The 25,591-nt window shown below is 38.5% G+C and overlaps 1 protein-coding gene across 2 annotated transcripts in view; it reads right to left on the reverse strand.

The window, feature by feature from the left end:
* The window catches only part of PDCD6IP (programmed cell death 6 interacting protein), a 75,235-nt gene that overhangs the window by 27,888 nt on the left and 21,756 nt on the right, over nucleotides 1-25,591 (reverse strand). The window contains exons 4-10 of one of the 2 annotated variants that reach the window (XM_027040578.2): nucleotides 24,533-24,660; nucleotides 21,536-21,689; nucleotides 21,263-21,363; nucleotides 18,726-18,842; nucleotides 7,061-7,283; nucleotides 5,938-6,061; nucleotides 3,481-3,658 (exon numbers count right to left, since the gene is read on the reverse strand). In XM_027040578.2, the coding sequence (XP_026896379.1) occupies nucleotides 3,481-3,658; nucleotides 5,938-6,061; nucleotides 7,061-7,283; nucleotides 18,726-18,842; nucleotides 21,263-21,363; nucleotides 21,536-21,689; nucleotides 24,533-24,660 (1,025 nt within the window). Of the gene's footprint in view, nucleotides 1-3,480; nucleotides 3,659-5,937; nucleotides 6,062-7,060; nucleotides 7,284-18,725; nucleotides 18,858-21,262; nucleotides 21,364-21,535; nucleotides 21,690-24,532; nucleotides 24,661-25,591 lie in introns of both variants that reach the window. The other variant, XM_027040577.2, reaches the window with a different exon arrangement.

A 25,591-nucleotide genomic window follows, 5' to 3' on the forward strand; every position in this document is an offset into this window, starting at 1 on the left:
ACAGAACAATTGTAAGGGTTGGCAAGGATGTAGAGAAACTGGAACCTTCACACACTGCTGGTAAGAATGTAAAATGGTACAGCTGCTCTGGAAAATAGTTCGACGGTTCCTAAAAAAGTTGCACATAGAATTCCTATATGACCCAGCAACTCCACTCCTCTGTATATACCTAAGAGAATTTAAAACAGGTGCTTAAAAAACGTTCCCAAGTAACATTATTAATAACCAAAAAAGAGAAACATCCCAAATATCTACTACTGATAAATGGATAAACAGTAGGTGATACCTCCATACAATTGAAGTATCATTCATCCATAAAAAGAAATTAAGTGCTGACACTATAACACGGATGAACCTGAAAACATCGTGCTCAGTGACAGAGGCAGAAGGTGCACATGCCGTCTACGATTCCATTCACATGAAATGTCCAGAGTAAGCAAATCCAGAGGGAGAAATCAGATTAGCAGCTGCGTAGAGACGGGGCAAGGGGTCATGAGGAGTGACTGCTAATGAGGATGGGGGTTTCTTCCGGGGGTGATAGAAGCACTCTCAAATTGGACAGTGCACGCTTGCACAACAAGACGAATGCACTAAATGCCACCATCTTGTACACTTTAAGGTTAAAATGAGGACTTTTATGTTATGCAAATTTTACCTCAAAAACAAACAGACATGCAGTTGTGAAATAAACACAGGAGATTGTTTTTTAAGAATCAGATATGATGAAAACAAAAGGTATCAATAAAATGAAAAACAAAAACTCAACAGAATGGCTGAAAAGCACAAAAAGCACGGCTAATAACCAATTAATGAGCCGAAGGCGGGCCAGAGGCACAAAGAGAAAAAGTCAAAGAAATGTTAAGAGATATGAAAACTGATCATCATCAAAAGAACCATCATTCACTAGAAGAAATTCGTTACGAGATAACGGAAAAGAAATAACTGAAGAAACAGAATCTATGGACAGGGAGTGAAGATTAAAAGACCCAACAGATCCCTAGCAATGATAAATTGATTATCTAAAAATTAAACTAATTGGACACTTCAAAATTCTGAAAATCAAGACTAAACTAAATTTCTAAAAGCCACCAGAGAATACCAGCTTCACAACCTGACTCCACAACTCACAACTTACTTAAAAGGAGACTCTCCAAGTACAGTTGACCAGGTAAGAGTGACTACTCCAGAAGGCTGTTAGAAACATCAAATGAGACAAGTAAAAGTACCTCATGTTAAGACAGGCAGGCAACAGACATGTACCATACACACTCAGAATGCCAGTTTCACTGTCATTAGAAGGTAAGCTTTTCACACACTAATATTTCTAACAAAAATGCTCCTCGCAACTACACTGAAATACAGTATTTCAATAGGCAATGTTCTTTTTCCATAGAACTCGTTTCAAAATCAAATATGCATCTTCTAGTCAATGACATCTTAAAATCAAGGAAATACAGTGATATTTAATAACTACCAACTAGCAGGTACACGCAAGATCCCACTTCGTAGCTATCTTACGTGATACACACTATTCTCCCATTTTGGGGGGTAAGTCAAGTGAGACAGGATTGTTAAGTAATCTGCCCAGGGTCACAGCCAAGAACAAAACCCGGGAATCAAATCCAACTACAACTCCAACATTGAAGAATGGTTTACGACTGTAACTTCCACTTCCTAAATGTCCCCAGACTGATATTTGCCTTGCGATACCTGCATTTTCCAGCATCTGTCTTCTCCCTCCCTGCCAATTACTTCCTGCTGCTTCCACTTTCGTGTGACCTTAAATAGCACTCTCCCCCTTGTTCTCCCTATGGCTCTCTACTATTGTAACGTCCTTTCAATTGCAACACCAGATAAAAGCTTGCTTGACATAAAAATCAACCAAGTCTATGACCTCAAGAGCAGTGTCTGTTAAATATTCACGTACACACAAATGACCCTGCGATCTTGTTAAATGCAAATCCTGATTCAGAAGGTCTGAGATGGGGTCTGAGATGCTGCACTTCTAACAAGCTCGGTACAGCAAGGTTTTGGCACTGAACTCTGTGCCATCAATTCTGTTTGCTTTCAATTATCTGATCGCTGACTACCTCTACATAGATGAGGTTGGTAACATTGATGGTATAATTAATGTAGAACCGCTCATGAATCAGATTCCCCAGGCCAATACTGCAGTAAGTTTTCATTTAAGTTTTCTAACCTTTTTCAGTAGCTAATATGCCACCACAACCACTTCTGCATCAGTTAGTATAGTGACTATACTCTCATCATCATAGTAATACGGTGGTAATAGTGATAATAGCTATCATTTATTAAGCATGTACTATGTTCCATAGGTTACAGATTTCACTCTTTTACTTTAGAAAACCCTTAAAAAGAAAACAAACAAACAAACAAAACCCAGGGGGTAAATATTCTCCTCCCCATGGTTCACACTGTACAGATGATCCTTGAATGACATAGCTTCGAATTTTGTAGGTCCACTTACATGTGGATTTTTTACAGTACAATATTATAAATGCAGGATTCTTAGGATTTTATGATTTTCTTTATGATTTTAATAACATTTCTTAGTTTAAGAATGCAGAATATAATATATATAACATGCAAAATATGGGTTAATCAACTATTAATGTCACCAGTAAGGCTTCCAGTCAACAGTAGGTTATGAGTAGTTATGTCTGAGTCCAAAGTTACACTCAGATCTCTGACTGCATGGGGGAGGGAGGGTCAGCACCCCATGCTGTGCAAGGGTCAGCGCTACTTAAGTCCTCTATCCCTGTCCCAATGTACTTGGAAATGATGTAAATACAATATTCTCTGCAAGTCAGCTGAAAACTAAACACCATGGACTAAAGCACTGATTAACAGAAGTCACCTTGAAGACGTGACTCCTCAAGTGGCAAAAGCCTATATAACCAATTTGAATATATTTATCACTAAAGGAAGAAGTGATTCAATAAGGAGAAAGAGGTGAAGGCATTGTAAACGGAGAATTAACACTGTCAAACAGCTGACTTTGGACAAAAAACTTTAGTGTTCCATACCCATTGATAAAATGCCCTCTCTTACTGGAAGATGGATACAGTGGGCTTATAAAACATTTGATGGCCTAACCTCCTCAGTCTGATTCTACATTTACCAAGAAATCTAATCTTTCATAGAAAAGAAATCATTAATTATGAAGAGTCTGAACAGTTTGTGTGACAGTTATTTCTCACAGTATATCAATACTATATCATGGTCACATGAGTTTCATTAATGTGCATTTATACACCCTTAAGGCATGTATGAATTCATTCTCCCTCCATTGGAACTCCTCTTGAAGTTGAAAGGCAGGCCCTCGGCCACAGTAAATTCATCAAGATGGTGAGTATTACCCTACGAAACCCAACAAAAGAAAGCAACCAGCCCTTATCCCCACTGGACACCAAGGCATAGAGCAGTTTTTACTTGAAAAACAAATCTCTTAAAACATACCTCATCTAGGATTTCTCTATTTCTTTGTAGTAGTTCAGGTAGCTCTTTGATCAATTGATCAACAGTCTGGATGCCTCCCTGTTCAATCACAGATGTGGATTTAGTCAATATAGACTGAGGTACAGTATCTCCAGACACATCTTCAATTGCTGCTGGAAGATTAAGGGAAGCTAACACCCTGAAAAAATGAGATACTGTGTCATCTTGAGGTCTAAACCATCTTTAAAGCATTAATCTCCTCGTTAAAAAAAAAAAAAAAATTAAAAAAGGGGCGCCTGGGTGGCTCAGTCGGTTGAGCGTCCGACTTCGGCTTAGGTCATGATCTCGCAGTCCGTAAGTTCAAACCCCACGTCAGGCTCTGTGCTGACAGCTCACAGCCTGGAGCCTGCTTCGGATTCTGTGTCTCCCTCTCTCTCTGCCCCTCCCCCACTCATGCTCTGGCTCTCTCTCTCTCTCTCTCTCCCTCTGTCAAAAATAAATAAACATTAAAAAAAATTTTTTTTAACATTAATCTCCTGTATATCCTAATCAATAGCAATGGAGTTCACACCCCAAAATAATTGACAACCCTCATCAATGGAAAAATAAAGCAAAGATACAGGAATAAAAAAATGAAATCAGTGATTGATAAAATTAAAACAAAATTGTTAAAGAATTAAGATCACAGTTCAGAATTAAAAGCCAAAAAGTAAGAAATATACATTAAAAAACATGAGCTACCTTGAGCTCAAGCTCAAACTTAACTTCTTTCAGTCTAAGAAATTAAAAAATCAAAAATTCTATCTTAAAAAATACAAACTTTTACCATACTTCTGGTTGTTATACTGTCACTGGCGAGTCAGAAATAATATACAAAATAGTTGTAATTTCATGTCATCTAAGCAGAACGTCAAGACTACAAAATTGATCTAGGTATTAATCACAGAAGCTTCATCTGTTCTCAGTTTTGTAGCACAGTATCAAGTATTATTTCATTTACATAATGGAGGGGTTATTAAGGTAAACTTATGTTTTCTTTCTAGAAAAAGAAAAGTCAGGTCAAAATCCATGCATCCATCAGAATTAAAAACCTGAAAAATTAAACTCACTAGAAAAAAATTCTCAATTACATATACCTGACAAAGGACTTGCTCTAAAATATACTAAGAACAAGAAAAACTCGATTTTAACAAACGAGCATAAAATATCAACAGATACGTTACAAAAGATAGATGAATGGCTAGTAAGCACACGAAGAGTTACTCAACATCATTAGTAATCACAGGAATGTAAACTGAACCGCAATTAGATTCTGCTACACACATACTAAAATGGCTAAAACTATTAAAAAGACTGACAATACAAAGTGCTGCCACGGATGCAGAGTTCCCAAAAAGTGCAGGTGGGAATATGAACTGGAGCCACCACTTTGGAAAACAATCTGGCTGTTCTGCATGAAGTTGGGCTTACACCAACCGAACAATTCAGCAACTGTAATCCTAGGTATTTACCCAAAGGAAATAAAACCTGTCCACACAAAGGTTTGCACATCCATGCTCACAGCACGTGAAATGTCCACCAACAGGCAAATGTAGAATAAACTGCTATTTAACCATAAAATGAAATACTGCTCACTAATAAAAAGGACCAAACTGATACATACCACACAGATGAATCTCAGAAACATTATGCAAAGTGAAAGAAGCCGAACACGTTTTGAGGACACACTATATGCGCTGAACATACCGCAAGGGTTCCATCCATACATACTGTAGCAATACCCTAACGTGTTGTATACCGTAATGTACGTGTAATGTAATGCACACGCCATCATGTTTATATTAACCTGTGTAAAAAGTGACACCAACCTAGGGTGACAGGGAGCAGATGAGCAGTGGCTAAGGGCCAGGGGAAGAAGGACTGAAGTGGCACAAAGCAACTGTTTAGGGTGATGTAAATGTTCTCTATCTTGATCACGGTGGTGGGTGGTTACATGGTATAAATTGATCAGAAAGAACTGAACTATACACTTCACGTGGGTCTATTTGTTGTACTTCATGAAAATTACACTGAAGACACTTTAAAAGCCAATGAATTATTTTGTTACTCTTCAATCCACCATTAACAAAAATTAGTTCAGAATACTGAACCATGTACCATGCTATCTATCTTAACTTACAAGTTCGTTTCTACTTCTCATTTCCCTCAAATAAGTATCTCCTACCATGTAAATTAGTGGTCAAAAACTCTCACTTGTTTCAGTAATCGAATCTCTTCCAAGTCTATTTGCTAGGACTTAACAGACAGAGCATCTACCCCAAGTGCATAGGAATGTGTATTTGCTGCTTCACACAGCCTTGACATTCAGTTCCAAGCTCAGAAAACGAAACTTGCATAAACTATTTAGTTAGGGTAACAATCAAACAGAAAACATTAGAACTTTACAGATGTATTTATGGAAGTTAAAGCTGTACCTACCCATTTGCCAAAGTGGTGGCTTCTCTCATTTGAGCAATTGATCTGTTAACTAAGTCAGCTTTCCTCTGATTATAGGCGGCCAACGACTGCTGCACTGACACAGGAACCATATTTTCAAACAAATCTAAAATGAGCAATGTGAATTTCAACAAAATTTCAAGACAAAAAGTCCATCTGTAAAGTGAATGCTCATATTCCCTTTCCTATATTCACATAAAAATCTACAAATATTTAAAAATCAAAACTAAATCACTACTGGAAGTACAACGATGGAGAGAATTTTTAGAGCACTATATTCATGAACAATGAGAGCTTTTTCTTTGAACTTAATTTTCTTAACGTTTTAAGATGTGTTTGTCATTGACTTCTTTGGTGAAGAAGATCTACACTCTTTATTAGTTGATTACACTGGTTAAGCAGTCCACATTGCCTGGGTTTAATTTCCAGCTCCTTCCACCACTTTCTAGCTCTGCAACATTGGGCAAATTATTCAAGCACTCTGTGCGTCAATATCCTCATCACTCAAAGGGGGATAACAATAGTACCCATCTCATGAGACTGCCGTGAGAATATTAATTATGAGCTAGTTATCTGTACTTAAGAGTCCCTGGCACATGGTAAACACATCTTGTTTGCTAAACAGAAATAAATAAAATAATCAGCCTGTCCCAATAACGTACAATACTATCCTTGGGATCTCAGCTAGAAACTACTATACGCTGAATACATCTACAAAATCCAAGGATATTATAACATTTATCCCATACAGCCATGACTCTGTAAGTTTATACATTTAAAGTCATATTTATGAATGTTTATTTTTAATAGAAGAATCCTAAATAATATGACGAATGCTTAAAGTCTCAATCATTACTCAAATGTAGTTTCAAATTTTCTGACTGTGTTGGATAGTTTACACATGCTTTATTACCATTTACTTTCCATCTTGAATTTTCACTATAGATACAACACTTCATTTTTATTCTCATATTCATTTTGAACATGAATGCAAATCATATTCAAAACATACAATAGCAGTTATGTGATTTTCACTACCAAAAACAACAGATTAAACTGGGGAAAAGATGAGTAAGATTAAAGCGTATCTGAGTACTTGACATACCAGTGAATTTCTGGCTGATGGGGACAGTGACTGGGGTAGATTTCACAAGTGTGGCTTTGCCAATTGGGTCCAGATCTTTAAGGTCTGGAACTCGATCATGATAGATGAAGTCATTATCCTTCTTTGCTGCAGAAAGGGCACGGCTGATTTTGTCAGAAAAGTCTTTCACATTGACATATTCATCATAGCGAGATGCCACTGTTTTAATCAATTCTGCTGCGTGCTAAAAAAAACAAAAATGTTAAAAAAAGTTTTGTTTTTCTCAACCAATGATCTAAGCAATGGTTTTTAAAAAATTTGAGGACATGCATTTCCAGCAATGTGGTCAACAGAATAACCTAGAAATTATCCCATCCCAAAATTCCAAAATATCAAAAATGAAGAATAAACATAGTAGGCATCCATCCCAACACATGCGTGAATTACCAAGAAAGTAAAAAAAAAAAAAATCCAGTAAGTATAGTAAGTGAGGCCAGTAAGTATAAACCAACATTGAGGAAGGCTGGCTGTCGAATATTTCTATAACCCAAAGGACTAGCAATTAAAACGTCTTACAAGCTCTCATGAAGACCTGAAACAGGGGTCTTAAAACAAACACATCTCCATCTACGGAGAAACACTCGTTTCACTGCCCCACATGGAGGCAGGAACCTCAAATGTCTACTCCAACAGTGAAAGGCTGGGTCAGAAAAAAAGTACCCAGCCAACACAAGAAGTCAACAAAGAAGCATGTTACCTCAGCATTGACAGGAACATATTTTTTTAGGGGCGCCTGGATGGCTCAGTCAGTTAAGTACCCAACTTCAGCCCAGGTCATGATCTCACAGTGTGTGAGTTCAAGCCCCGCATCGGGCTGTTTGCTGTCAGCACAGAGCCCACTTCAGATCCTCTGCCCTCCTCTCTCTGCCCCTCCCTCATCTGTGCAGTCTCTCTCAAAATAAATAAACTTAAAAAAAAAAAAAAGGAACAGATTTTTTTAAAAAGGTCTACTCTCAGGCACCTGGTGGCTCAGTTGGTTAAAGTATCTGACTTCCTGATTTCAGCTAAGGTAATGATCTCACGGTTCATGATACTGAGCCCCGAGTCGGGCTCTGCACTCACAGTGCAGAGCCTGCTTGAGATTTTCTCTCTCCCTCTCTCTCTGCCCCTCCCCCGCTCATGCTCTTTCTCTAAATAAACATTTAAAAACAAAAATAAAAGGTCTACCTTCATAATTCATAAGATGAGCAAATGCCTCACATAAATTTAGAGCTTAAATTACATTACTTAGGTGGTTTCAGATATAATAACAGCAGATAAAAGAGGCAATGAAGCCAAAGGCAGCGTCAGGGATAAATTCAGTGCTTAATGTTTGATATCTGCCAATCTGCCAGAAAGACCTAAAACTTCTTAAATTTTGCATTTAACAAGACTCTATGTATATAAACAGTTACAATGAGAAATTGATAAATTTACCCCTCATCAGAGTGGAAGATTTTAACACTCCTGTCTCAGCATGACAGACCAAGTAAACAAAAAAACTGTAAGATTATAGAAGATGTGAATAACATAATTAATGAGTTTGACCTACCAGACATTCAGAACCCTGGACACCACAACTAGAGAATATAAAATATTCTTAGGCATGTAAAGAACATCTATAGAGAGTAACCACAGGAGAGAAAGCAAATATGAAACACCAAAGTTATAGAAATACAAGAATGGTTTAAGAAAACCTATTTATGTATTATCCAAATAATAGATTTAAATTTTTAAAAGTCAAATTATTTCCACAGATACTGAAAAGCATTTGATAATATTCAATATTCATCACTGATATTTTTGAAAATCTCAGTAAAATCAAAATAGATATCCAATTCATTAACATGATAAAAATCTCAACCCCCAAACCTCCTAACATACTTAGCGGAAAATATAACACTCCTGTAGTCAAAATGAAACAGTATCATCAACAACCTTAGAATGCGTCAAAACATCTAGATAAAAAAATGAAATTAAGAGGTATAAAGAAGGTATAAAGAAAAGGAAAAAATGATCATCTACAGATGATGTTTTATATACCAGGAAAACCTAAAACAGTCAACTGAACTATTCTAAATAAGAGGTAGCTCACATGCAAAATCAACAGAGCAAAACAAAAGCTACATCTTTAGTTATACTAGGAGATGAGCAAGGGCACAAATTTAAATCGCTTTTCAAATTTGATTTGTAAATATGTGGTCAAACACTCCCCTCAAATAGCAAAGTTGGTACCAGAATGATAAGACATACCAAGCACACTGGGGAAAAAAAGGGATTGCTAAGGACCCACCCCCATGAGTGAAAAGGACTTGAAGCAAATTCGAAAACAATGAAACGGAATAAGGAAACAAGTGCCAACAGATGATAAAGGCAAAGCCAACTGGTCCACGTCAGCCACCAAGAGGTCGCAGGAAAAATGGAGTGCTGAGAGGCCTCATCCCGAGAGGGAACTGCTGAGAGCAAGAGGCAGGTTAATCGAGGGCAGGGAGGCAGGGGGAAGCAGATAGGAGGAGCGAAACCAGGGAAAAAGAAGAAAGGGGGCAAGCACTCCAACAGGTCAGCAAAATAACAGACTCAGAGCAGACACAGCACCTCGCAAAGGAAAGGCTGTGAGGGATTCAGGGACACACAGGTACGGACGGAGGAAGAGTCCTTCCTCAAGCAGGCTAGGCTTTGAGAGCCAAGAAGTGAAGCCGAGGAGGGAGCCCCGACACAAAGAGGCTCAGAACACTACCACACGACCGGAGGGGGGCATGCCCCCACTCAGGAGCCTCTTGCGACTCCTCTACTAAAATCAATCTCATCCAAACACAAGTAATGGAAAAGGCATCCCATCGGCTTCCACACAAAGAAACCAGAAGGAAAAGGATGAAAATGAGCATGTAACTTTCCAATAGGTGATGAAAATTCACCAAGGAAATATTGCCACAAAGCAGATGAAAAGAGCATGCTGAAAACACGAACAGAGGACCAGATGGCCTAGACAACAGCAGGTGACAGCAGACAGCGAGAGAAATGTGAACAGGAACTGACAGAACTCAGGCAAGAAAGTGAAGAAAAACTCAAAATCATTTTGAAAAAGATTGAAATATGGGGGCGCCTGGGTGGCTCAGTCCATTGAGCGTCTGACTTCCTCTCAGGTCATGATCTCACAGTTTGTGAATTCGAGACCCATGTCGGGCTCTGCGCTGACAGCTCGGAGCCTGGAGCCTGCTTCTGCTTCTGTCTGTCTGTCTGTCTGTCTGTCTGTCTCTCTCTCTCTCTGCCCCCCCACCCCCGACTCACACTCTCTCCTTCAAAAATAAACATTAAAAAAATTTTTAATAAAAAATATAAAAAGATTGAATATTTACACAAGTAACAAAAAACGGGTAACGGACATCATGTAAGAAACACACAACTCAATATGGCAGGCAAGGAGAGGGAGGTGGTTACAAATTAAAGATTGGTAAGACACCTGCCAGATGCCATGTGAGGACCTTGTTCTGCACAGACCAGCTGTGAAAAAACACCACAGAAAACGTCTTGGAAAACTAAACTAGGTTTCAGTAATATTACATTACTAGTATTAATTATTAATCAGTATTAACTTTGCCAGGTGGGCGGACATTATAGTTTTAGGGCTTTTTTTTTTAAGTCTTATCTATCAGAGATATGACTTGGTTTTGTTTTTTTTAATTTTTAATTTTGATTTTTTTTTTCTCTTTTGTTTCCTTCTCTTCACTCTTTTCCCTTTTTCTTTCTACCCTCCTCTTTTTTTTCTTCCCTTTGGAATCAAGCTCATAGTTTCTGATCTGATTTTTGGTCAATTCTTATTCTGCTTGCTTGATCAGGCATTTAAATCTATTCTTTATATACCTTTTCTTTAAATTTTTTTAATGTTTTTATTTATTTTTGAAGGAGAGAGAGAGACAGAGCATGAGTGGGGGAGGAGCAGAGAGAGAAGGAGACACAGAGTTCAAAGCAGGCTCCAGGCTCTAAGCTGTCAGCACAGAGCCCGATCCCGTGAGATCATGACCTGAACCAAAGCCAGACGCTCAACCGACTGAGACCCCCAGGCGCCCCTTTTTATTTTCTATTTTATATCTCCTTCCTATTTTCTTCTCTCTCTGGACTAAGCCTTATAGTCTCTTTGATTCTCTGCCTGGTGTTTTTTTTTTCACCCCTTTCATTTCTTTGTACAGGATAAGGTTCCCCCGCCTTCACTTTATTTTCCTTTTGTCCAGGGTTGCTTCAACGGACAAATCCACACACACCTGGTGGAAGGTCCAAACAATCGACCACTAAAGCGGTGGGACAGAGCAGCCAAAGATGCAACAACAGAGTGCAGGCAACACAGTCAAAAAACACTTTCTGAAGTGCCAGGCCCTGGACAGCGTATGACCCCTTTTAAAATATGGTAGTACTCACAGGTGCAGGACACTTAACAAGCGATTAAAACCCATGAAAGACAGAAACCTAGCCAAATAGATGAAACGGAAAGATTCTCCTCAAAAGAAAATCCAGGAAGAAATGACAGCCAGAGAATCGCTCACAACAACATATCTGAACAAGAATTTAGATTAATAGTCTTAAGACTAATAGCTGGGCTTGAAAAAAGCATGGAAGACAGCAGAGAATCTATTGCTGCAGAGAGCAAAGATCTAAGGTATTGTCACAATAAATGAAGAAATGCTATAAATTAGGTGCAAAATAAACTAGATGCAGTGACAGCAAGCATGGAAGAAGCAGAGGAGAGAATGTGTAAAATAGAAAATAAAATTATGAAAAATGATGAAGCTGGGAAAAAAGAGGGAGAAGAAATTACTAGATCACAAGAGGAGAATTAGAGACCTAAGTGACTCAATGAAACGAAACAGCATCTGTATCCTAAGAGTTCCAGAAGAAGAAGAAGAAGAGACAGAAAAGGGCAGAAGGTTTATTTGAACGAATTTTAGCTGAGAACTTCCCTAATCTGGGGAAGGAAACAGACATCCAAGTCCAGGAGGCACAGAGAACTCCCTTCAGACATAACAAGACTAGGTCTTCTCCACGTATCATAGTGAAATTGGCAAACTACAAAGATAAAGAGAGAAGTCTGAAAGCAGCTCAGCATAAACGGGCCTTAACCTACAAGGGGAGACACATAAGCGTAGCAGCAGACCTGTCCACTGAAACCTGGCAGGCCAGAAGGGAGTGGCAGGAAACAGTCAATGTGCTGAACAGGAAAAATATGCAGCCCAGAATCCTTTATTCGGCAAGGCTGTCACTGAGAATAAGAAAGATAAAGGCCTTCCAAGACAAACAAAAACCAAAGGAATTCATGAACACTAAACCAGCCCGCAGGAGATCCTAAGGGGGACTCTGTGAGTGGAAAGCAGCAAAGAGTACAAAGGACCAGAGACATTACCACAAGCATGAAACCTACAGGTAACACAATGGCACTAAATCCATATCTTTCAATAACAACACTGAATGTGCATAGACTAAATGCCCCAAACAAAAGACACAGGGTATCAGAATGGATTAAAAAACCAAGATCCATCTATATGCTGCCTACAAAAGATTCATTTTAGACCTGAGGACACCTGCAGACTGAAAGTGAGGGGATGGATGTCAAAAGAAAGCTGGAGCAGCCACACCTATGTCAGACAAACTGGATTTTATTTTTTTTTTAATTTTTTAATGTTATTTATTCATTTTTGAGAGAGAGAGAGCACACAAGCAGGGGAGGGGCAGAGAGAGGGGGAGACACAGAATTTGAAGCCAGCTCCAGGCTCTGAGCTGTCAGCACAGAGCCGACATGGGGCTTGAACTCACGAACAGTGAGATCATGACCTGAGCTGAAAGTCAGAGGCTTAACTGACTGAGCCACTCAGGCGCCCCTGATCAAACTAGATTTTAAAACAAAGACTTTAGCAAGAGATGAAGAAGGGCATTATGTCATAATTAAGGGGTTAATCCATCAAGAAGAGCCAATAATTGTAAATATTTATGCCCCCAATGTGAAGGCACCCAAATATATAAATTAATCACAAACATAAACATATTGATGATAATACTGTAATTGTAGGTGACTTCAATACTCCACTTAAAACAATGGACAGATCATCTAAGCAGAAAATAAGTAAGGAGATAATGGCTCTGAATGACACACTGGACCAGACAGACTCAACAGATACATTCAGAACTTTTCATCCCAAAGCAGCAGAACACACATTCTTCTTGAGTGTACACAGAACATTCCCCAAAAGTGATCACACACTAGGTCACAAAACAGCCCTCAACAAATATAAAAGGACTGAGATCATACCATGCATATTTTGAGATCACAACACTATGAAACTTGAAATCAACCACAAGAAAAAATTCGGAAAGGCCCCAAATACATGGAGGTTAAAGAACATCCTACTAAAGAATGAATGGTTCAACCAGAAATTAAAGAAGAATTTTAAAAATACATGGAAGCAAATGAAAATGAAAACATGACAGTCCAAACCCTTTGGGATCCAGCAAAGGCAGTCCTAAGAGGAAAATACACTGTAATCCAGGCTTATCTCAAGAAGCAAGAAAGGTTCCAACTGCACAACCTAACCTTACACCTAAAGGAGCTAGAAATACAGCAGCAAAGAAAGCCCAAAGCCAGCAGAAGAAGAGGAAATAATAAAGATTAGAGCAGAAATTAACCATGTAGAATCTAAAAAAACAGCAGAACAGATTAGTGAACCTAAGAGCTGGTTTCTTGAAAGAATAAACAAAATTCATAAACTCCTAGCCAGACTTCTCAAAAAGAAAAAGAGAGAGGACCCAAACAGATAAAATCATGAATGAAAAAGATCACAACCAACACCACAGAAATACAAACAGAATTTTGTATTTTAGAGAATACTATGAAAATTATATGCCAACAAACCGGACAATCTGGAAGAAATGGACAAATTCCTAGATACCCACACACTACCAAAACTCAAAAGGAAAGACATAGAAAATTTGAACAGACCCATAACCAGTGAAGAAATTCAATCAGTTATCAAAAATCTCTCAACAAATAAGAGTCCTGGGCCAGATGGCTTCCCAGGGAAATTCTACCAGACATTTAAAGCAGAGTTAATACCTATTCTTCTCAAGCTGTTCCAAAAAACAGAAATGGAAGGAAAGCTTCCAGACTCATTCTATGAAGTCAGCATTACCTTGATTCCAAAACCAGACAAAGACCCCACTAAAAAGGAGAATTACAGACCCTGATGAACATGGATGCAAATATTCTCAACAAGATACTAGCAAATTAAATTCAACAGTACATTAAAGTAGTTATTCACCATGATCAAGTGGAATTCATTCCCAGGCTGCCAGGGCTCGTTCAATATTCGCAAATCAATCAACGTGGTTCCATATTCACAAATCCCAAAATTTGTATGGAATCACACAAGACCCCAAATAGCCCAAGTAATGTTGAAAAAGAAAACCAAAGCTGAAGGCGTTACAATCCCAGACTTTAGCCTGTATTACAAAGCTGCAATCATCAAGACAGTCTGGCACAAAAACACACAGACCAATGGAACAGAATAGAGAACCCAGAAACGGACCCACAAACATATGGCCAACTAATCTTTGACAAAGCAGGAAAGAGCATCAAATGGAAAAAAAATAGTCTCTTTAGCACATGGTGCTGGGAGAACTGGACAGCAACATGCAGAAGAATGAAACTGGACCACTTACACTATACACAAAAATAAACTCAAAATGGATAAAAGACCTAAATGTGAGATAGAAAACCATCAAAATCCTACAGGAGAAAACAGGCAGCAACTTCTGTGACCTCAGCCACAGCAATTTCTTATTTGACATGTTTCTGGAAGCTGGGAAATAAAAGCAAAAATGAACTACTGGGACCTCCTCAAGATAAAAAGCTTACACATAGCAAAAGAAACAATCAATGAAACTAAAATGCAACCAATGGAATGGGAGAAGATATTTGCAAATGACATATCTAATAAATGTTATCAAAAAATCTATAAAAAACTTACCAAACTCAACACCTGAAAAACAAATAATCCAACGAAGAAATGGGCAAAAGACATGAATAGACACTTTTCCAAAGAAGACCTCCAGATGACAAACAGACACATGAAAACATGCTTAACATCACTATCATCAGGGAAATATAAATTAAAATCACACAGAGATACCACCTCACACCAGTCAGAGTGGCTAAAATTAACAACTCAGGAAACAACAGATGTTGGCGAGGATGTGGAGAAAGGGGAACCCTCTCGGCTCTGTTGGTGGGAATGCAAACTGGTGTAGCCACTCTGAAAAAGTGTTGAGATTCCTCAAAAAATTAAAAATAGAATTACCCTATGAACCAGCAATAACACTAGGGGGAATTTATCCAAAGGATACAGGAGTGCTGATTTGTAGGGGCATATATAACCCAATGTTTATAGCAGCGCTTTCAATAATAGCCAAATATGGAAAGAGTCCATATGTCCATCATAACTGTTGGAAGTCATACACATACACATACATACATACATACACACACACACACACACACACACACACACACACACACAAATGGAATACCACTCAGCGATGAAAAAGAGTGAAATCTTGCCATTTGCAACAATGTGGATGAAACTGGAGAGTATTATGCTAAATGAAGTAAGTCAGTCAAAGAAAGATCTATGATTTCACTCATAGGTGGAATTTGAGAAACTTAACAGAAGACCATAGGGGAAGGGAAGGAAAGATAAGTTACAGACAGCGAGGCAAACCATAAGAAACTCTTAAATACACAGAACAAACTGAGGGTTGATGGGGGTGAGGAAAATGGGTGATGGGCATTGAGGAGGGCACTTGTTGGGATGAGCACTGGGTGTATATGTAACTGATAATCAAGGAATCTACTTCTGAAGACATGACTAGTCTGTAAGTTAGCTAACTTGACAGTAAAATTTAAAATAATAATATATAAACAGAAGAGAAATAAAAAACAACAATGAATAACAGAAGACTCATGCTTAGGTTCAACAATTGTTACCAATTTGCCATATTTGCTTTACCGTTTTCATATGGGGGGGGGGGCTTTTTTGCAGAATCATTTGAAACTGAAGTTCAGACACCATGACCCTTGATCCCCAAATACTTAAGGATATATCTCCTGGTAAGAACAATCTCCTTAAAACCTACAAACTGCTGTCACAACTAAGAAAAAACAATACTTTCACAAAACCAGTTTTAGCATCTTACTTGGTCCCTCATTAATGAATTAAATAAATCTGACACATATCCATTCTATTGAGACACATTTTTGTATCTATATATTTTTACACCTTTTTCAAAGCCATACTTTGTCAGTGTTAGGGATTCCACCAAGGTGATCAAGTATACAGGCTTCTGTAGCCAAATAAAGGGCACTATCCTGGTAGGGCATCTCATGAGCCCTATATGCCCAGCCACAATTTGTCTTGGCCCCAGATGTAAATTCCAAGCAACAGTCTTAACTTTACTGTTATTTAATCTGCTGTGTTGTTATTTCCCTGACATTTCCAATGTTTTTTTTTTTCCCCACTGCTCACAGCAATGACTGAAAAGCTGGTTTCTCGGTATGACCATGTAATGATCTTTATCAGGTTCATGGGGTACTTTGAGCCACAGACTACAGAGATTAGGGTTTCTTGGTCATCTTTTTTTTTTTTTTTTGGCTATTTGTTCTGTTTGCCTATTTCTGAGTTCCAATCAAGCAACAACAACAACAAACTCTCATGCCTAGAAAGAGGCACGGCCCTTTCGTGCTAACTTCTGACCTATGACTAACGCTATAAAAACTGAAGCTACAAACGCTTACGTGTCTGTAACTGGAAAAAGTCTTTCTCTCTCACTGCTCAAGGTTGAAAAAGTTTCCTTTTTCCACACGGGACTTTAAATATCAAAATTTCAAAAAGAACTCTTACGTGACTGGTTTAATAGACAGAGACACTAAGTAAGAGCTTCCTTGAAACTAATAGTCCTAGAATTCTAGAAAATAAAGAAACTAAATTTCTAATACTTTAAATTTGCTAGACTGAAAAAAATCCTTCCCATGGAGACCCCTTTTTCAGAAGCATTTTTATGTAAGAATCTAAGCTACTGTAATCAAAGTGAACTCTGGACAAATGAGATATGTTTGAATATCTGTGTTTTATTAAAAAAAATATGTTGGGGCGCCTGGGTGGCTCAGTCGGTTAAGCGTCCGACTTCGGCTCAGGTCATGATCTCGCGGCCCGTGAGTTCGAGCCCCGCATCGGGCTCTGTGCTGACTGCTCAGAGCCTGGAGCCTGTTTCAGATTCTGTGTCTTCCTCTCTCTCTCTGACCCTCCCCCATTCATGCTCTGTCTCTCTCTGTCTCAAAAATAAATAAACGTTAAAAAAAAAATTTTTTAAAAATATGCTTTTCAAAAAATAAATAAAAAGTATGCCTTTCTTTGATTTCGTCCATTGTGAAGTGTAAGCATACATTTTCTTTTTTACAAGACTTGGGGTTCTTCTCTCATAAAAAGACAAATTAATCTGAACTTCCTAAATAATACTTGCAGAGTATCTTCTAATATCCAGGCCATATTTAAAATTCCCTAACAGTCTTCTCCCTACCCTCTGCTTACCAATACTCAAAATACAAACGACTCCTATAAACAGCCCTTGCCCCTCTCATGAAATTGACCCAGATTGACAGCAGGTTTCTGACAACCTCAATGCTGAGAGGATGGACAACCGCACAGAAGGCACTCTGCTGTTTACAAGATCTATTCACATATACAGTTGACCCTGTGCAATGCAGGCGTTAGTGGCCCTAACACCCTCCCCCACAATGGAAAATCTGCTACAACTCTGGGCTCCCCCAGAGCTTAATTACTATCAGCCTACTGTTGACCAGAAGTCTTACCTGTAAAATAAACAAATAACATATATTTTGTACGTTACATGCTTTTCATGCTGTATTCTTACAATAAAGTCAGCTAGAGAAAAGAAAATGTTAAAATCACAGAGAAGAGATGACAGATTTACAGTTCTATAAACAATCTGTGTACAAGTGGATGCACACAGTTTAAACCAGGGTTGTTCAAGGGTCAGCTGTACTACAATGTCCTTCTCAAGCTGTGGAACTGCATATCCCAATTCAGACAAAGGGTATGCCACAAGTTAAGCAGCTTGGTAGTTAATTTAGACTATTTTATATTAAAACAGGGAGGAGCACCTGGGTGGCTCAGTCGGTTAAGCGTCTGACTCTTGATTTCAGGTCAGGTCATAATCTCACAGTTCGTGGGACCGAGGCCCGCATCGGGCTCTGTGCTGACAGTGCGTATCCTGCTTGGGATTCTCTTCCTCCCTCTCTCTCTGTCCCTCCCCTGCTCGCATGTGTGCTCACACGCTCTCTCTCAAAATAAATAAATATTTAAAAAACGGATAAGTAAGAGAACTGAATGAAAATCTTACATAATTTTTTAGATACAACACAAGACTTCAAAAAGCACCCAGCACGTAAAACTTAAGGATAAAAACAATCACTTTTCTCTGCTGATAGGGGCAATGAGTAGAAAAGGTTTTTATGAACAAACCTGGGAATCTCACTAAGGAAAAAAAGAGAGAGCCGAGTTACTCGAGTATTTATTTCCAAGAAACTCACCTGTAACCTTGCAATCTCTTCTCCAAATTTCTTCTGCTGTTTTGCCAGGATAGACTGGTGGTACTCAGCATTGGCCTGCATGATACAGTGCTTTGCAGCCAAGACAGGGAACACCTCCTGGAAATAAAAATACTGACCAGGGGAGAGTCCAACCACACAAACCACCACAGACAACACGGGATGCAGGAAGAAAAAGGAAAAGGAGACAGAAATTAGAAATCACCCCGTTAATGGTTTAGAGACAGGTTAGTCATTAGGTGTAAACAGAGAAGACGACATGATTTTGCAGGAACTGAAGTCAACGAATTCAATTTTTTTCTTCCAATTAAAATTAAGGGGTTTTGTTTTTGGGTTTTTTTGCACTGTTAAGTGAAGCCAATTTACGTTTTTATAAGGTCTTCGATCAAGCCATGAAGTCAACATTTTGTTTACAAAGAAGAAAGGAAAGCATGCATTAGGAAGAGAAAGAGAACAGACATTCACAGAGGAATACCAAGCACGAGGCTTTAGAAGCTTTCTTAGGAGTCCTTACCCAGCCCTTAGAGTTAACTAAACCACCATTACTCACATATACTAATGAAAATGCTCTATAGCTGACTGTTTCATCGTGTTTTTAAAAGACAAAAGACAGTAAATTAAGTTCCCACTTAAATTCATATCTAAGAGACTTTTTAATAAAGATGATTTCTAGCCATAGAAAGACTATTTAGTATAAACACTAACATTTCAGATTACATACTCAAAAACACATAGCAAACAGACAAACACACTAAGTTAATATCTAATACGATAAAGTGTTACTTTGCCCTAATTTGTTTTGAAGAAGATTCCAGTCAAAATTAATTTTAAAAGATCCAAACGTATGAACCAAGAAGCACTTATATCGGTAGATGCTCTTCCAAAATGGCAAATCGCAGCCTGCAACCTCACTGTCTTTAGGAGTACGTGCCACATGAAATCCAAGAATTAAACTAGGCAATCACTGTCCAGACAAAAATAGGAAAGACTCAAACACTGAATTACTACCTGGTATGCTTTCCTGTCTCCCAGGGAGTAACTTCCTAGCTTCCTGGATCACTACTTGCAGATATTCCAGTTTTACAACCAGAATATGAAAATACCTTATGAGCTTTATTAGTCAAACGGCAAAAAGACATCTAAATCTCAAACTGTACTCAGGCCAGTTCTCAAGGTAAGGCTGGAGCAGCTTCGTGTTTTAACCGGAGATTCTCCAGGAATACCAGGAATGCTGCAGAGGGAGTTTCCAAGTCTTTGAAGGTGACATTCTTCTCTCGGTGACACGACTGAACTAATGGCCCAACAGGATGTTACGGGACACTGTGCAGCTGAACGTGAAGTCTTTCAGATGAAAACAAGGTGAGAGAAGATCCCAAGGCTCTTTTCAGGAGTAACAGTATTAACATCCAAGAGTCCTGGGCAACTTTCTAGTAACCTCTTGGTGTATTTTAAATCTCCAGCAATTCCCTCACATCAATTCCTAATTCTCTGACTAAACTAGGGTGTGCCGTTGATGTATTTATGCTTTTTTACTTCACCACGAAACTGTCTGCAATTCCATAATTTACAAGGCTTCCTGAATGACTTCTAAATCAATAAATTCAGGGCGCCCGGCTGGCTCAGTCAGAAGAGCACGCGACTCTTCATCTCGGGGTGGTGAGTTCCAGCCCCATGGTGGGTGTAGAGATGACTTAAATAAACTTTGAAAAAATAAAATAAATCAATAAATTCTCCTAGAAAATATCATGTAACAAAAACCATATGCTATTATCATACAGACAAAACTAATTACCTGAACATTTCTGAAAGAATAGTTGAAACGCACTGCATTTCCCTCAATCTGTAAGTTTCCTTTGAAATCATTCTGAGTTTACGCGTTAGTCTAATCATATGCTTTGCGTTTGACCATCACTGACTAGTCTTTTCAAATGCCACTTCAAAAAAGCTTACATTAAAACAATTAATATTTTCTCTGATATGCGGCAGCAGGTAGGTGGTTGTTTTCCTTAGCTGTACAAGAGCAGCCCAATTTTCTATCTCTGTTGGCAAAACTTAATTCTAATCAAAATCCTGGATGAATTTGCTTTCTTTTCCTTTTGTCTTTATGTCTGTTTTGTGCTTTAAGACTCATCTTTAAGAAAACAGGACAATAATTAAAAGTGCAAATAATCAACATGCTCAAGTATTCATGCTTGTAGCAGATCACCAATGAATCAGAATTACACAATGCCTTGATGTAACAAAATTACTGGAGACAGAGGCTCAACAATTTCCAGAACGAATTTTGGAAAAACAAGTTTAGTAAAGAGTAGAGACAAAGGCATCCCTTAAATACAAAAGAATTTTTCATGCTTCTTAAATAAAAAATTATTTCTACCAACATATTCTTCAAATGCCTCTCCTAAAACTCCAAGTTTCTTTTTTATAAAACATAATTTCTAACGTTTTTCCTCTATACAAAAACCTCTAAGTATTTCCACATGCAAAATAACCAAGTATGTGCAAAAACAATAACTGACCTTGGGAAGAGTATCTTTGTACTGACACTGTTTAAAAGCATCACCAAAGTAATCTGCGGCCTGATTAGCCAATTTGGCTATGATGGCATCTTTCATTTTATCTGGAATAAAATATGACATTGGCCATTGTAATTAAAAAATATATATAAAATAATCCGACACATCATAACTTAGTATGAACTCTGAGATCACAAGTTTGTACACTTGTCTTCCTATTTTAAAGCTGATCGCTTCTCTTCACATGTAACGAAATAGAGAAAAAACTGGAATTACCTCTTGTGGCTTTTAAAAAAAAGACTTCTTGGGCCTGTGCCAGCATAATGAGACTGAGGGTCCCAACAGTATCTGGAGACAGGTCCACCGTAGGCTCTCGACTTAAGGCAGATAAAACTGTCTCTTTAATATGTAAAAAGGCACCACTAGCAAACTAGATGGGGAGAAAAAGAACTTCTTTGAAATGTATGTAAACTCAGCAAGACTTAAGGTTCTACTGTTACACACAAATCATTTCAAATGTTAATTCAGTTGAACAGTTACTATATTTACCTTTTCACATTGTTACAGATCTAAATATATGACCTACAGACAATAAGGGTATTTTTCCAAAATACTATACAGGAACAAATTTAACTAAGATTAAGAGTAAATTGCAGCAAAACATACAGCAACTTCATGGGACAAATTAAACTTATTTTTAGATATATTTCCCCAAGACTAATATGAGAATAGAGGTCGGGATAAAATAGTATTAAGGACCTTTTAGTACCGAAACGATCTTGCTTTGGTCCCAAACAATTCCATCTGTCCCACAATTAAACACGCTGTACTTAGGGGAAACCTCAAATAGCACAGGTGATCTGAGGAACAGCATTTACTGTCCACTGATAATGATTTCTATTTGGCTTTCAAAGGTCCCTGGTGAAATGATCCCCATCAGATTTTTTTATTCCAAATTATATTTTGCTGAGGTTCACCCAAAATAACTGCTTTTATGGAACACATGATCCTGGGAAAAAGAAAGAAATCCGTCTGGGATTAAAAGATGTGGGTTATACGGAGGAGCTGCATAGAGATTACTGAAGATTATGTATTACAAGTGAACATCATGTTTTCTGCAGTCATGAGGTATCATGAAACCAGAGTATCTGCAAGGAGCGACGAGCTGACCTTGCTTAAATACACTAAGAGAATCACAGATCAGAACAGCAAGGGACCCAGCCTCTGTCACAAATCTGGAATGAGAGGCCGACAAAGGTCATTAAAGAACACGTCCAAGGGTACACAGCTTCCTGGTGGCAAAGAGCCTAGACAAGCCTATCTAAGTCTTCTGATATCACCACCCCCTTTCCACCACACTAGGTGACCTGCTGTGAATCGCAAAGGCGACTCACAGAATGGAATTTATTATCACATGCCAATTAGCTGAGTTACAGTTAACAGAAAAGTAAAGTTGACTTCATTTTCACATTTTAAAATATTGGCCCTTTAGAGGCTCAAAAAGAAAAGTATGTCTGTCATCCATGCCCATTGAAAAATGCACGGCAAGCCGCAATTTGGAGCGTTGTTTGCTTAAAATGCATCTTCCTCTCACTTTCTTAGAAGAGCATTCTTAATCTCACTTGTAAACTGAAACAACAGGAAAAATCAGACTCCACCTCTGGGACAAGCAAATTCCACAGCCATGGAAGACAGGAAGCACCTTTGGAATTCCATAAAATTTGGAATCAGAACCTGAAACCTCAACGGACCACTTAATTAACACGCTGGCCTTTGAGTCTCCTTGTGTGTAAAATGGGGTGGCATTACACATACAACATGCATCACGAGGTTCATCTGAGAGTCAAATACTGTATGTGAGCACATCTGTAAATTATAACACAATCTAAAGCATGAACTAGATCATTCAACAGCAATCATTTATTCTTTACGTTAAAAGAAAAATAGGGGCGCCTGGGTGGCTCAGTCTGTTAAGTGGCCGACTTCGGCTCAGGTCATGATCTCGCGGTCCGTGAGTTCGAGCCCCGCGTTGGGCTCTGTGCTGACCCACTCAGAGCCTGGAGCCTGTTTCGGATTCTGTGTCTCCCTCTCTCTGACCCTCCCCCGTTCATGCTCTGTCTCTCTCTGTCTCAAAAATAAATAAACGTTAAAAAAAAAAATTAAAAAAAAAAAAAAGAAAAGCTGAGTAAAAAATACACTGCCACCAAATAACATGCCATATTAGTGATAGTACCCAAAATCTAAATTTAGCTAACTTGAGAACATGACATATCTGACCACATTTAAATATGACCTCGCCACAAGCCAGAGTTAAAATTTCCTTACTAAGAGGTCTTAACTTCTGTGACAATGGTAAAATGTTAGCTGTGTCTCTTAAGAAAAAATATATTTAAATAACGTACATCTGACCCTTGAACAAGAGGTTTGAACTGCGCAGATCCACTTATACATGGATTTTTTTTTCAATAAATACAGCACAGTACTGTGCTTACATATTTACTGTAAGAATACAATATATAATACATAAAATGTACACAATACAGGTTTTTTTTAATTTTTTAAGTGTATTTATTTTGAGAGAGAGAGAGAGAAAGTGTGAGCAGGGGAGGGGCAGAGAGAGAGAGAGAGAGAGAGAGAGAGAGAGAGAGAGAGAATCCCAAGCAGGCTCCATGCTGTCAGCGCAGAGCCCAACACGGGGCCTGATCTCACGAACCTTGAGATCATGACCTGAGCCAAAATCATGAGTTAGATGCTTAACTGACTGAGCCACCCAGGCGCCCACAGACAATACATGTTATTCAACTGTTTATGTTATCAGTAAGGCATCCAGTCAACAGTGGGCTATTACTGGTTACGTTCCAGGGGAGTCAAATGTTACAGTGTATTTTTGACTATGCAAGGGGTCACCACCCCTAACCCCCACGCTGTTCAAGGGTCAACTGTACAAAATTTTTTAATGAGATCAATTATTTAAAAGGGATTTAACCAAGAACTTCATCTCAAACATTCAATCATTTGTTCTCCCAACATTTATTGAGCCTTTATTATGTGCCAGGCACGGTCCTAGGTGCTAGGTATACAACAGTGAGGAAAAACAGAGCTGGTCTATAGGTAAACAGTTTAAGGATTTCAAAAGTGTGAATCAATTCATTAAAAAGTACATTACTTTTCAAGAACGTATCTGTGTAAAAAGAGACATCTATAAGCCTAAGTACAAGTTATTTGCAATTTAATCCAAGTTAGTGTTGATTATGTGGTTACTGTTCTGCATACCTGGTAATGCTTAGCAGCGACTTTCAATCCTTCATCATTATCCAGGTTCTGTTCTGCTGCAATCTGGCTAGCTAACGCTGCACAATTGAATAACACACAGCTCTTTTCATATCCTAAGCTTGCAAGAGCTGTAAAAAATCAAGAAGGAAAAATTTATCAGATTATTTTCTCTAAAGGAAATAAATGTTTCAAAGATAAATACTATGAAATCTCTCCCACCGGCTCTCACAAAAACAAGTTTCCAGACCTGTTTTCTCACCCATAATAGTACCCATATTTCCAATGCTGCCCAGCCAGGCAGCAATTTATTTATTTCCACAACGATAATCCCATCATCTAAAATTCAAAAGATCAAGGAGTTATTCTTTCCTTTCCTTTACGTCCACAATGCTACTAGGTTCCAAATGAAAAGTCATTCTCATGTCAATTCTCACTTAAAGTCAAATAAATTGTTTTCCCATCACCTCTCAAAATTTTACAGAAGATTGGTGTGTGTGTGTGTGTGTGTGTGTGTGTGTGTGTATACACACATATATCTTCTCACCGCACTCAAGCCAGTTCTTCCCAATGACAAACCTAACCCACGGCAGGCACCTCCAAGTCTCACACCCTTATCCCGATACATCCATCAGAAGGCCAGATTGTGCAAGCAGTTAAAATACAGCTCTGATCAAGAAACCACACACCTCACATCCACTGGGACAGCTACTATCAGGAACAGAAACAACAAAAAATAACAACTGTTGGCAAGCATGTGGAGAAACCGGAACCACTGTGAGCTGTTGGTGGGAAGGTGAAACACTGCAGTCCTGTGGAAAACAGTATGGCAGTTCCTCAAACACTCAGAAATAAAACTCCCATTGGATCCAACAATTCCACTTCTGGGTATATTCCAAAGAGAACTGAGAGCAGTCACAAAAAGACATTTACACACCCACGTTCGTAGCCAAAAGGCGGGAGAAACCCAAGTGTCCACTGATGGGTAAACACGTAATGGAATATCATTTGGCCTCAAAAAGGACGGACTTCCTGTCACATGCTACACCACGGACGAACCCG

The sequence above is a fragment of the Acinonyx jubatus genome, chromosome C2 (genome assembly GCF_027475565.1).
Source record: "Acinonyx jubatus isolate Ajub_Pintada_27869175 chromosome C2, VMU_Ajub_asm_v1.0, whole genome shotgun sequence".
Classification (NCBI taxonomy): Eukaryota; Metazoa; Chordata; class Mammalia; order Carnivora; family Felidae; genus Acinonyx; species Acinonyx jubatus.